The 14,617-nt window shown below is 36.6% G+C and overlaps 1 protein-coding gene across 5 annotated transcripts in view; it reads right to left on the reverse strand.

Moving 5' to 3' along the window:
* The window catches only part of LOC121873040 (WD repeat-containing protein 44-like), a 79,155-nt gene that overhangs the window by 60,490 nt on the left and 4,048 nt on the right, over window positions 1-14,617 (reverse strand). For all 5 annotated transcript variants that reach the window (XM_042376349.1, XM_042376352.1, XM_042376350.1 and 2 more), the window contains exons 2-4: window positions 10,687-10,777; window positions 6,712-6,822; window positions 49-207 (exon numbers count right to left, since the gene is read on the reverse strand). In XM_042376349.1, the coding sequence (XP_042232283.1) occupies window positions 49-207; window positions 6,712-6,822; window positions 10,687-10,777 (361 nt within the window). The remainder of the gene's footprint in view (window positions 1-48; window positions 208-6,711; window positions 6,823-10,686; window positions 10,778-14,617) is intronic.

A 14,617-nucleotide genomic window follows, 5' to 3' on the forward strand; every position in this document is an offset into this window, starting at 1 on the left:
ATTTTTTAGACAAAACAGATTAACACTGAAATATTGTGATTCACTCACTAAGTTCCCTAAAAGTGAGCCACTCCAGGTACTGCTTGTCTCCTCCACATCACGTTTTCCAATACTTAGACCACCTAGGCTCAGACTTTCTTCTTTTTCCAAACCAACATGTGTGACTTCAATCTTCTGTTGTTCTGATGATATTAAATCCTTTGAAGACTGCAATTTTAAAAAGAGAAACAAATTAGGGAAAAGTAGAAGTGAAAATTTTTTGGATAAATAAAATAACTGCATCCAGAGAAATAGATAAATAATAGCTGTGTGTTATGAATGTAATAGAAAAAAGCAAGGTGGATACAGTACTGTAAGAAAATGGAGTGTTGCAGACAGAACGATGTTTCCCTTTCTTTCAGCCGTTTTCTCAGTCGTCCGGGAGCTAGGTGAGCAAGTTCGGGAGCTAGATAAACATGTTCAGGAACTGCCTCCCAAACATGTTCACCTAGCTCCCGGACGACTGAGAAAATGGCTGTTTAAACCACGAAGTGTGGAGTGTACCTGTAAGAGATGCTTTTCATGCTGCTGAAGGATGAGCATCATTATTGGCAACTCTTTATTTCAAACGGCCCGCCTGCATATGTCACACTTGGAGGCGTGAATTTTATTACACTCGCTTAAACTAATCAATAAATAAGCAGATAGGACAAAAATATGCCAGATTTAGCTATATTTTTAGGGGTACAAATCGAATCACGCATAGACAATTCGGATACAAATTGTGCCCCAGAATTTTCTTATCATCGCTAACCACTGATATCCATCGAAATAAGGATAATACAGAAAACACCATTAATTCAGACATAAGTGATGATGACTTTGAAATATCTAGTGATGAAGAAAGTGATGGATTGAATGAGGAAAATGAGACAGAGAGTGAAATAACTTGACATGTGTGACGATCACCTGGGCGCAGGTATATGCCCAGAAGACGTATTCTGTGGGTCAAATATCTAATTTATACAAAGACATAATGACATTATGGATAAAATTGCCTGTGAACCAAATAAGCATGCTACCGAAGTTCTCCATGAGAAAAATGCGTGGATTGCAGTACACAAGATAAGTCGTTTTTCTCTATGAAAACCTGTTACTGGTGATAATATTAGAAAATATTAAGGCCTAAGTTAATGCATGAGCCTAATTGTTGTGAATAATGTGAAAGACTCCTGGAGTACTGTGCTGTACTTACCGAGAGACTTTTGTCCTATTTTTCTCTGACGCAACGTCACTCAATGAATAACTTCTCATCAGCAGATTCTTTCAAGTCAACGATAACTCTTTACTTAGACCAAGGAAGGATCCTTTGTACGATCCATGGGGAAGATTATGACGTTTTTTAGATTCATGCAATGAATTATTCAAGAGCCACTACAACTCACAACAAACTGTATCCCTAGATGAAAGCATGGTAGATATGTACAGTACAGTAATATCTCCGTTATCCGGAATCCCTCAAATCCAAAACTCTCTGATAGCCAGAATTGAAATTTTCCGAGGGGCACATTATCTGGAAAATTAAAAAAAAAAAATTCCCTACACCCAGAAAATTCCGGGGATGGGGGGAATCTTTTTTCCGGGCTTGAGATATGAAAATCGGGTGCATTTTCTGAAAATTCTGGGAATGGGGGGTGTTTTCTGGGTTCAAGAGAAGATGTAATGGGCAAATTCTGGAACTTAAAAGAAAATTTTTCTGTTACCCGGAAAATTCCAGGGATGAGGAACATTTTTATGGGTTCGAGAGATGATGTAATGAGCAATTTCTGAAACGTCTGAAAACATTTATCATTACCCGGAAAATTCCGGGAATGAGGGGGTCTCATGACCTAAAGATGTCTTGATTACATACAAAACCTAAAGTATTTTAAGGGAGACTGTGATAAGTATAAGTATAAATGAGCAAAGTTTTATCCCTTCAGCATTTTAAAATATGGAGTGAGAAAGCAGAAAAGTGTGGGTAATTAGAGAGATGGAGTGGAAATGAGTGTTGCCAAGCGTTCCTGAACAACCGATATTTAACTTGCTACCACACACACGCAAATTTGGCATATAATAAGACTCTCACTCCTCATGCTTGCTGTCGTGTGTGTGTGTGTGTGTGTGTGATATGTTGGAGGGTGTGTGTGTGATATGTTGGAGGGTGTGTGTGTGATATGTTGGAGGGTGTGAGTGGGTGATGTTGGAGGGTGTGTGTGGGTGATGTTGGAGGGTGTGTGTGGGTGATGCTGGAGTGTGTGTGTGTGTGTGTGGCAATGGTGTGGGTAACGTGGGGTGAGGGTGGTGTTGGAGGGTGACGGGGTGAGGGTGGTGTTGGAGGGTGGGGTGAGGGTGGTGTTGGAGGGTGACGTGGGGTGAGGGTGGTGTTGGAGGGTGACGTGGGGTGAGGGTGGTGTTGGAGGGTGACGTGGGGTGAGGTGGTGTTGGAGGGTGACGTGGGGTGAGGGGTGGTGTTGAGGGTGACGTGGGGTGAGGGTGGTGTTGGAGGGTGACGGGGTGAGGGTGGTGTTGGAGGGTGACGTGGGTGAGGTGGTGTTGGAGGGTGACGGGGTGAGGGTGGTGTTGGAGGGTGACGTGGGGGAGGGTGGTGTTGGAGGGTGGGGTGAGGGTGGTGTTGGAGGGTGACGTGGGGTGAGGGTGGTGTTGGAGGGTGACTTGGGGTGAGGGTGGTGTTGGAGAGTGACGTGGGGTGAGGGTGGTGTTGGAATGTGTGTGATGTAGGGGTGTATGTGTGTGATATTTGGGTGGTGTTGCTGTGTGTAGCAGTGTGGGTAATGAGAGTGAGGGAGTCTAACCTTTTTGGGGGGTTGAAGGGGTTGGGTGATGCAGTCAGTCCCCCTCCCCCCCCCACTTAAGAGTAGCTAATTGTGATAGGGAGATGAATTTGACACCATAATGATCCTTAATAAATTCTCTACGTTTCCAATAATATATCCTTTAAATGAAATAATTTGATATGATATAATGATGGGAATTCCATTCTTTCATAAAAAACATAAGAAATTTTTATACCAGTCAATAAAGTCATTTCTAATTTTGTTAGACAACCATTTTTTTATCACAATAATCCTGAATACTTTACCTAAAAGTTTGGTTAGATAAATATATTTTAAAAAACAAAAGCTCTATATGATACGAGCATGAATAGAGCTGTGTTACAGCAAAGACAGTGTAGTAGTATTTTTCCAAGAGTAAACAATGCAGCTCATAGAAGCTGCAGTTATTTATGCAAACACCACTGTACACATACAATATTGTTTATATTGTGAACATAAAACAGTCTCTCCTCGACTTACAACATATTCGACTTTCGACAACCTTGACATACGACGGTCATGGTCGTATAAAATACTTTTTCACATTACGTACCTTCGAGTCCCGAAGTTAGTGATCCCACTGTGAACTGACAAAATTTTCGTTTGTAATTCCCTTTATAATGGCTGGCAAGCATAAAAGTGAGAGTTCTCGTGGTGGCGAGAAGAAAAAGAGACATCCATTTTAGAATTTCTAGGTATTATTTCGACCTGGTCGTCGGGACGGAACCCCGTCGTAAGTCGAGGTGAGACTGTAATGTATACTACTGCATATATTGTACTCACCAGCAGATCCTGTCATCTTTAGCCTAGAGTAGGCAGATACTTCACTCAGCTGACTGTAATACATAACTGCAATCACATCTTAACACTTGTGATGGAGGTTGGGTGGGATTTTATTGGGCCATGTTACTAACCTGACCTGATGCAATGTCAAGTCACCCATTGTTGGGTGGAAGATTAGTGGGTCTTATGACCTGAAGATGTCTTGAATTACATTCTTTTTTGCCTATGAGGTATATACATAGTACAGTACTGTACACTGTATTGTACAGTATATGAAGGGTACAGGTATTAATAAGCACAGATTATTACAGTAATGTACCTTTACTAATTAATGAAAAACAAATAAACAATATTGTATCATGAATGAGGCAGTACAGTACTGTAGTTGGTGACAAACAATCAGTGAGGCTACCCTTTGTGGAGGGGGGCCATATTCCAATTGTCTTTCCCCTCTCCCTTTCTCACTGCATTTGTTATAAACCCCTATTTGTGTCAGAGATGAATTTGATAACATAATGGTCCTGATTAAATTCTCTGACACATTTCCAAAATGATATCCTTAAATGACAAGATGAATAAAAAGAGAAAAATAAGCAATTTAATGTATATGAAGGGTACTGGTATTAATAAGCTCAAATTATTATGGTTTCTATCCCCAAGTCTCTACGTACAGAACTAAACAAAGAATTTATTTGAGATACTCTGCAACACTTGAAACCACAATATCCTGACAATTGTGGCTAGTTATATAGACTTTTTCCCATGAAAAAAACATAATTTTAAGCAGAATATTACTGTACTCATTTTGTACTCAATTGTACTGTACTATGCTAAAGGACTAAAATTTTATGTCTTGTGCAAACTATGAGATGTTTATACTCAAATTAATTGCTATCTTGTAAGGATTCTAGGAATGCAAATTAAATTCTGCTAAGTCAAGTTTGTGACATTTTATAATATAAAACATTAAGCCTAAAACAACCTTCACATCATTAATTGCCACTGCCATCTACACCCCCCCACCCCCCTGCTGGCTTGGAGGAGGGGGAGATAGGGTGTTGACAGTTGACGTGTAAGAAGTTGTCAGGGACTCGAAGATTATAAAAGGCAGTGAGTTTAAGTTTTCCGCTTATAAAATATCACTGGCTTGACTTAGCAAAATGTAACTTGCATTGCTGGAATTCTTGCAAGATGGCGATTAATTTGAGTATAAACATCCCATAGCTTGGACTAGACATAAAATTTTTAGTAATTAACTTAATACACTTGAGTACTGGTTGTGATAATTTGTGCATGGTGGTTGCAGTTGCAAAGCTTCATGACATCACTAGTGTATAATGCATCTCCATATGCCCTGGTTATTCACTGATCAATTGTCTAAGTGCAAAAGTAGCCAAATCGAGCCATCATGTATCAATTAATTTTAAAATAAAAATTCTAAATTAAAATGTTATAAGGCAGGTTTAGTATTAAAGTACTTTTAATGTGAGTGCTGGAAAGTGCCTTGGCATGTCACCTAACCATTTGACTCCGTCACCTAACCCTTTGCCTTGTTGGCTCGGCCCGGAATTACATTTATTTATTACTGTATTATTTTAGCCTTTTATTATTGTACATTTGAAGAAATATTTATATTTGCACAGTAATCATATACAGATCATGAGCAAAAAAATCCAGCATTACCCAAGTGGTTGGTCTTCGCACCAACCATGTGAGGATGCGGCTAAACATGATGCAATGTTTCATAACGCCAGGAACCCTTGTCCCCAGACCAGGAGCAGAAAGATTTGGAATGATTTTCTCGCAATTTTCTCAGATTTTCTGGTAATTGTGCATTATTTCATAATCAATATTTGCTCCCAGGACCAAAAATAAAAATTTGGACAGATTTACCTTCTTTTTTTCAGAAACTGTCCCAATTTTCAACCTCGCAATTTGTTCCCAAACCTGTAAATTTGGGGAATTTTTCCGAAAAAATACAAGAAAATTTAAATTCCGGCTATTGGAGAGTTCCGGGTTTGAGGGATTCCGGCTAACGGAGATATTGCTATATAAGTTCATAGAACTAAGCAGTTCAAAAGCAGAAAATGGCTTGCTTTTTCTTATTACATGGGTATTCAAAAATTCATTTATATATTAACACTCTTGGGTTTGGGTAAGCACTCTCTCAAGAGAGATAATTGTATGTAATGAGTCATAGCAAACTTGCTATTTGAGATAAAGAGGTGGGATTTGTTGCATTAGTATTGCAAGAATATTATCTACAGACAGTTTTATATTAGAAATCACGATAAAATAATAATTTCTATACATAAGTGAGAGTAGAACACCAAATTTTGGTTTACGCTTAATGAAAATGCTCACATACACAGTCCCCGGATTAAGTATGAATTCTGTTCCTACAAATATTTTTAACTAAAAAATGTACTAAGTCGGATCAGATGCTCTATGTGCATAATGTACTTACAGAAAAATATTTAAAATCCCACTGGTATATCATAGCCTAAAATCAATTACAGTACTGTACTTTAAAAGAAAAGAAATAAAATTACAAAATACAGTAAATGAAAGTAAAAAATAAGTCATCAGGTAAAGGTAGTAGGTAATAGGCAGCTATCAAACAGGAAGGTACTACCGTCTGGGAATATATTTGAAACATTGTATTGTCTAATGTGCCTGGGTGGGCTAATCCCCATTAAAAAAAAAAGTAAAATTAAAGTAACTTTATGGGACCTCGTTCATATCGGTGGAAGTTCATAAGTCGGACTTACATAACCCGGGGATCTCCTGTACATCACTTTATACCTTCGTTATTTCATGTGATTGCAAGATGAACCTTACTCCGGTATCAAGCATACATATTTCGGAAAAAATAGTTATAGAAGAAAAGTGTTTATATAAAATTTCTGATTATTCCAGTGGTACCAAATAGTTGTGGAATAAGTGAGATAAGAAATTTATTATGAATATGTGTGAATGTGCGCATTGCAGCTGTTGCACTTAAGCAGCAAAACTGCCACACCCCATGGGTTAAATATCAAAAAACCTTATAAAAATACAAATAAAAACTCACCTGAAAACTTTTCAGTGGGTGAAGGAAGGGCTGGGACGGTGGCTGCATAAGAGTTGACGGCTGATTTGGTTGAATTAAATTTTTTTCTACAGACTGGAGCAAATCTTGACCCTAGAAAAACCAGAAGTAACCTGAGGTAAATTGTCTAATGTGTTGGGAGTACTGTACAGGCATTCTCTGATTTATGAGAGGGCTCCATTCCAGAAAAACCTTCCACATATTTTCACATAGGCTTCCATTATAAATCTGAGATTCATTTCTACAAAATAAAATACTTCCTCTAAATGTCATAAAATTCCACAAAACGTGCTTTTAATGACAAATTTTGGTGTGACCAAAGATTGTAAGTGATAAATAGAAAAATGTCAAATACACGCAGTACCGTATAGTACAGTAACAATTTTATACTACTGTATACTTGTACTTATGAAAAAAACCAGATGAGATTTGAAACACAATGAACAGTATGAAATGCTCAGCCACTATCTACTCATATAATTAATATAGAGTATTACTGCACCCTGTAGTAACACATTGATTCCCCTCCCATCCTAAACTGCAATTTGATATACCCTGTACATTCTCTATGGGGGGGGGTGAATTCTAAGCTTGACCCCTGACAAGTTACTTGTGTCATCCTAAATCCCTGATAAACATGGTACAAACAGTCATCAGTCAGATGACCTAACTAACACTACATACAAGCTCTCTCACATTGGCAGCAATACCCACACCTCCAAACATCTGTTCACATTCTAAATTTACATTTTCTCTTACACCTCCACACCCTTATTGTACATGCTGTAATGTAATTAACATTTGAAATTTAAGAATACAGAATACTGTAATTTTCTATTATTTAATTTTCCACATACAGTAAGACCTCCCTAAGTCAGAATAAGTATATGGGGCTCAAGGCTGTCCGACTTATCTAGAATTCCAACTTATGTATAACCTCCCGCCCAGGAACTTTCAACCACCATTTTGCTGAAAAATCCCTTCCAAAAACAATATTACAGCATAGTTAACAGTATACTTTTACACTGCACTTACTTTTATTGCAGCAAATAAATCTTGAGGTGGAGGACAATGAGGGGCTACTTACACTTGCAATACTGTACCTGTATTCACATTTACAGTACGTACAGTATACTGTACTGTTATACTTCACATTTAGCTTCTTTTTTTTTATAGGGATTAGCCCACCTGGGCAAAGGTCACTGACCCACATTGGGGTCTGGGGGACAAAGATGTAATAATAATAATAATAATAATAATAATAATAATAATACCGGTAATAATAATACTAATACTAATACTAATACTAATACTAATAATAATAATAATAATACTAATACTAATACTAATACTAATACTAATACTAATAATAATAATAATAATAATAATAATAATAATAATAATTCAGAATTAATAAAATTTATATTAAAAAATACAAAAATAAAATACAAATATAAAATAATAATGATAACAATAATAACACTGTAATAATAATAATAATAATAATAATAATAATAATAATAATAATAATTATAATAATAATAATGATTATAATAATAATAATAATAAAGAATTATAAAGAAATACAAAAATGAAAAAAGATCAAGAGTGAGATACAATACTGTACAGTACAGTATTCCTAAATGTGTGTGTGTTGTCAATAGTAAGGGAAACAATTGAGACCCTGCAATTGTGTGTAAATGAGGCAGAAAGTCACATCAGCAACCTGGGACTTGGTCACAATTTTTGTGATGCCATATGGCAGCAGGGTCTACCATCAGGCAATACAGTATGCTTACAATATCTTCCCAAGTGGTAGTACCTCCCTGATTGGTAGCTGCCTACTACCTACTTATATCTAGTACTGGATGCACTTAAATCTGTCTAATGTCATAAAAAGTATTCCACTTCAGCCCAAATTCCTAACTGATAATATTCATGGAGACCCCAGCATCAATTCTGTCTCATATCTTCAGTTGCTTTTCAATTGGTAGAATTCTGAGCACCATTCCTTTTCTCTCAGTGATCCTCAGTGATGTTGTTTTGCCTTTACTTACTCTAGAGGACATAATAATACACCAGGGAAGCATTAAATACAATAACAAAACAGTGCATGTGCAGTGGTCACAACAACAAGCCTATGGGAGTTGACTCCTCAGAACCCCACAAAACACCCCTAAGTCAGAGCTTGTCTGACTTATGGTTTCTGATTTACAGAAGTCCGACTTAGAGGAGTCTTACTGTATTTCATGAGAGTACTGTAAATGTGCATTTTTTCATCATCACTTAATAAAAAAAATATGAAAATAAAACAAATCTAAAAAATTCAGGTTTTTCATTCGGAAATCAAATCATGGGACATTTTTTTTATAACTTTGAATTTCTGTAAGCCACACCTTTGTAAATTGGGCACTGCTTATACTATACAATATCAAATTAAATAACCTACTGATAAGCTCAACCCCTTACACACATTGTTACAAATACAGAAACCATAATTCCTCTCCTATTTGCAGATTCACCATCGATCTGCATTTTGAACATCATTCTGCTTTGTAGATAGTTTGCAATGTTCCATAATCTCCTTATCTCAACAAATGTTTCTCGTAACTTTTGATGCACAAATTTCCAGTCTTTTCCAGTCTAAATTTAATTGTTTTCCAAGCTTCTTTACACATCTATTCAAAATAGTGTAACATAAACTGATCTAATAAACAATGTTATATGCTTCTTTCTGATTCCACATCATCTCTTGCAGCAAACCATTCCACCCACATTTTAAGTCCAACTGGTATTAGTGACACTTCCATGAAGAATGTTCCATTTTTCAGTCAATTCCTTTTATACATTTATATTTCTTCAGCTTTTGGACAAAGCAGTTTATATGCTGGATTAGTCCTTCTTACTAAGATGAAATTTCACAGCGGTGGCAAACTCAAAGTGTAACCTCAAGTTAAAGAAAACCACAAGTACAGTACAGAAAATTATCAGAGCTAACTTCTTTGGAGTAAGAGAATGCTGTGCCAACACTAAATATGAATGCCTTTAAGAGGAGAGTCCAGTTTTTGGTGTAGGTGCTTTTAATTTTGGTCGATTGTTATGATATTCCTGTCATCAATCAAGGATCATATTTACATCAATTCTAGCCCCATAACCTCCTTCTACTCTTTCAAAATTTTCAACCCTTTACACATTTTATCATATTTGTCTAAATTTTCAAGGTATAATTTCTCCATTACTTCTTTCTGTTTTGCCTTGAAATTGATAGTACTTAGAGATCTAGTATTGTCATTGAAGAGTCCAGAGCGATATATTTGTTTTCTTTGGGTTTATGAATACAGGTAAAAAAATTTCAAGTTTGGTTGAAATTTTTGTCAAAATATTGAGATTAAATATTCAACCCAAAATAAATCTTACAAGATAGAAAAAATTGGACTCTGAGTGTATATTTCACTGAAATCGATCAAAAATTGGCAGAGAAATTACAATCTGAGTGTTGGAAAAGTTCATTTTGAGATAACAGGCGGATAAAGTTTCTCAACCTTTCTTCCTTGTGTAAGTGCTCATACCGAGCCGATTTTATTTGTAATACAGTGATCCCTCGGTTAACGAACGCCTCGGTTAACGAAATTTCGGTTCACGAATTACCTTCCATAAGATTCTTCACTTCGGTTAACAAATTCCTTACGAATTTTTCCCAATATGTTTTCGCCTGCTCACCAGCTGTAGTATTAGTCCACCAATACAGTACTGTAATCGGTTTTAAGGCTTAAATTCATTACCATTTGAGTAAATATCAAGGTTTTATAAGTCTTGTTAATCCATACATCACAGTTAAAAAAATTCATTGAGGTTCTTCGGAATGCTCTTAGTCCGCAATAAGAGATGAAGAAACCATATTGCATTGAAAGGTGTTTAAATTCAGATAATTAAAGATTCCTTTAGAGTAACACTTACAATAGTCAAGTTTCCCAGTGCTGCTGTATGTTCTGGCGGTACCCATTGATGATCTTTTGAAATAGTCTCTGCAGCTGCTCCTTCCTCTGATCTGTAAAGAATATTAAAGCATATGAATCACAGCTCAGTGATACTCAGGTATAAATGAATACTGTAAATTAAAATGTGAACAAAAGATTTCAGTTGCTCTGATTATGGTGTGTATCTTCACATAACAAAAAGTTATAGTCTTAGAACAGTCCCGTGAAAACTTAGACAAGTTGCGTGAGAAAATTAGAAGAAAGACGTCCATAACACATCCACGACAAGAAAAAAAAGTCTGTAAAACATGGTGACAACCAATGGGGCAAAAAGAAATTTAAATAGTTTTGAAAATTTACTTCAAGTTATCTACAGTATGATGCATATAAATAATCTCTACTGGTAGAGGTACTGTATATGCTACATACTTTTTGCATAACCCCACTGGGGTACCAAACTTATTAATTTTTTCTCATTCACCAATTTTCATTTATGGTAACCCTTAGACCCTGGGTGAGGTTCCAAAACGTCCGACTAGCATGCCCAAGGTGACGTTCCAAAACGTCCGCCTATTTTCCTGCCATTTTTTTTTTGGGGGAGTTGCTTTTTTTCTCTATCTATCCCTGTCAGGGGGGGGAGGGGAGATACTGTCAGCAGCACCCTAACCCAGGGCTTATGGGTTAATGCACTAGGCAAACTTTAAGTGAAGATCCGATTAAAAAACTCTGAATATTAACCCTTTAAATAGCAGAGTTGCATTAGGTATGTACAACGAAAGACAAAAGTCATGTCATGAAATTTGGTGAAAACATATGCTGAAGGGCTAGACTCTTGGTGCGCTCTGCCGTGTGGTGGTAGGGGGCTCTCATATTATTTCAGGAGTTATATTTAATCTTCGGACAAAAAAGCGACACGACTTTTGTCTTTGATTGTACAGTATTTCCTTCTGGCTACTGCCAGATAATTTTATTCAGCCGAGAGAAATCACTACCACTCAATGGGTTAAAGTGGCAACCCTAATTATAATTCTAACTATCAATCAATCAGAGTACTATCCTCATATATGAAGCTTGGTGACAACAGTCCTACACTCTAAATATTCTCTGGCTGTTTTTACTAATCCTCCAAGGTTTTGTATCTCTCTGGAGACCCAGTTTTTAATTTCATTCATGCATCCCAGTCTCTACCTCCCGACCCTCAAATTTTCCCATTCATATTTCTGTTATTATCCACTCATCCCTAATTAGTATATGACCAAAGTATCTCATATTACTTTTTCTATACGTTTAAAGTATTTCTCCTTAAGTTTTTGCTAATCTTAGTACAGTACTTCATTTGTTTTCCTGTCAGTGTAGCTTATTCTTAGCATTCACCTATAACACCATATTTCAAAAGCCTCCAACCTCTTTCTGGTGTCTGCTGAATATGTCCACATGTCTCACTCATACAATAGTCCTTGCCATATAAAGCCTTCCCAAATACACAGCATTTTCCACTTGTTTAAATTCTGTTGCCTACCACAATTTTTATTTTAGAATTTATTTCAAATTTGGAAACAACCATTTCTTTTGTCTTTACAGCATTAACTCTTGAACCATATTTTTCACCCTTTTCTACTAATATGTTAATGAGTTTTGTAATGCCTCTTCAGTATCTGTGATAAGAGCAGTATCATCTGTATTGCATATATGTGATATAATTTTACCATTAACTTTAGTCCTTCATTATCACTTATAACTTCTCTCATTAATAATTCTGAATACTGCACTGTATATATTTTACTGTACACAACCTTCTCTTACACTGTCTAACTGTAAACCAATTAGTAAGTTCATAATTGACTCACACTGCAGCCTCCTGTTGCCAGTCAAGATTCTTTAAAATTCAAATATCTCCTTCATTAAAGCCTATTTTTTTTTTGTAAGACCACTAAGTTTACTGTGCTTTCTCCAACACGATCTGTGCTTTACCTTATACAGGTACAGTACAGTACAGGTACTCCTCGACTTACGACCTACTGAACATACGACCACCCGGACATACGACCGCCTCAGTCGCTCCAAAAAATTTTCAAATAACGTAATTTCCAGTACCGAAACGTTTCCGTCCAGTACAAGAGCGTGGCGTGGGCTGGGCTGCCTCGTGGTGTACAGCGTCCACGCCATAGCGCGCCCAGTTGGTGTTTGGCCATCATTGTTGTCGGTAGTGATCGCGCTGTGTACTGACAATATTTTCAATATTTTCAGTTCTAATTCCCTTTAAAATGACTATCAAGCATAAAAGTGAGAGTTCTGGTGGTGCTCAGAAGAAACAAATGGCAGAGGCATTTGCTACTATTAATAAGGGGATGCAAATGTTTGACGAAATGGATCAAAATGTTGAGCATTTTGCAAAAGTTGACAGAATGATCCAAGATGCACTTGCTTGCTACAGGGAGATTTACAATGAAAAGAAAAGGCAAACTGTGCAGTCTAAATTGGACATATGTTTTAAGAAGTCCCCCACTGCTGTCTCCTCACGCCCCACCAGTGCTGCCTCTTCACTCCCTAAAGATGATCCAATACCTTCAACAAGCAAGTATGTTAGCCTGTCTGAAGAAAGCGACATTGATGACTCACCCAGCCCTGTCTCCTCTTCTGCTTCATGCAATTAATGTACAGTAGTCTCCATGTTCAATTAAAAAATTATTGGGGCCCCGTGTGCATTCAGCTGACTACATTAAAGGTAAGTGCACAGTAACACTTTATTCATTTTTCATTGTTGATTACTTTATTGTACTGGATTTCATTTTAGATTTTCTATGTATTATTATTTGCATTTTCGACTTACGACCAATTCGACTTACGACCTGGATTTGGGTCCCTAACCCTGTCATAAGTCGGGGACTCCCTGTACTGTACAGTATGTCTAATCATAATTGTTTTGAGCCTCTATCAGTGATTTTCCAAGAAGATATTGTACAGTGCTTACATGGTGTTATATCACAAAAATGGTAAATTAGAAGAAAAAAATTACTTTAAACTCGCAGAACCAGATTACTGTATTTCCTCTAGAAAATTGGTTTCTCTTTGCACTATCTGAGGAAACTATAGTAAAGCTTTCCGGATGACCACACCAAGTCCTCACAGAAGTTAGATTACACATGTCAAGGATCCTTTATCTAAAAAGAAACTTTGGGACCAATGGGATTTTGACCGTCAAATATTTTTGGAACCTACCCCTACAATACAATAGCCTATGCCTAGGCTGATACAAATTTTCTACTTACACCACCACTTCCGGTCTCTTGCATTCACTGTACAGGTATTGTATTATATTTTAACAGTAAACATGATTTTGCTTCAATTGTTTTTGTTTTGGTAATGCTTGGTATAATTTACAGAACTGTCATAGCACTCGATAAAACAATGATTACATATCAACACTGGCATTTTCTCACTTTCTCTAACACCACCACTTCATGCTAAATATACTGGTTGTTCCTTTAGTTGTGTTTACAATATACAAAATACATTACTTTATTCTTCAGAAAACATGATTGTGCTTGGGTAATTTTTTTCAACACAGTATTGTTTCCAAGAACTTAGGAATGATTAGGGTGAACACTAAAGTTTGTGGGTTACAAGTTAAGGCATGTGGATACAACAACAACCAGGTTAGCTAATCTGCACACTTGACCAGCATAATTTTATTCTAGTGCAAATATATTACTTTTTTTTTAAATGTGAAATTTGTCTCAGGCAATCATGTGATCACTGGTCATGTCATACAGGTGAAAATGTATAATTTTCTCACATTCCCGGTTTCCTCAAAACCGTATTTGACATGTTGAACATGTACTTACATATACATTACTGTACAGCTTTTCACAATCCTGAATTACTGACATGAAGTTTATAAGAGTATCTTT

The sequence above is a fragment of the Homarus americanus genome, unplaced genomic scaffold (genome assembly GCF_018991925.1).
Source record: "Homarus americanus isolate GMGI-L3 unplaced genomic scaffold, GMGI_Hamer_2.0 scaffold11022, whole genome shotgun sequence".
Lineage (NCBI taxonomy): Eukaryota > Metazoa > Arthropoda > Malacostraca > Decapoda > Nephropidae > Homarus > Homarus americanus.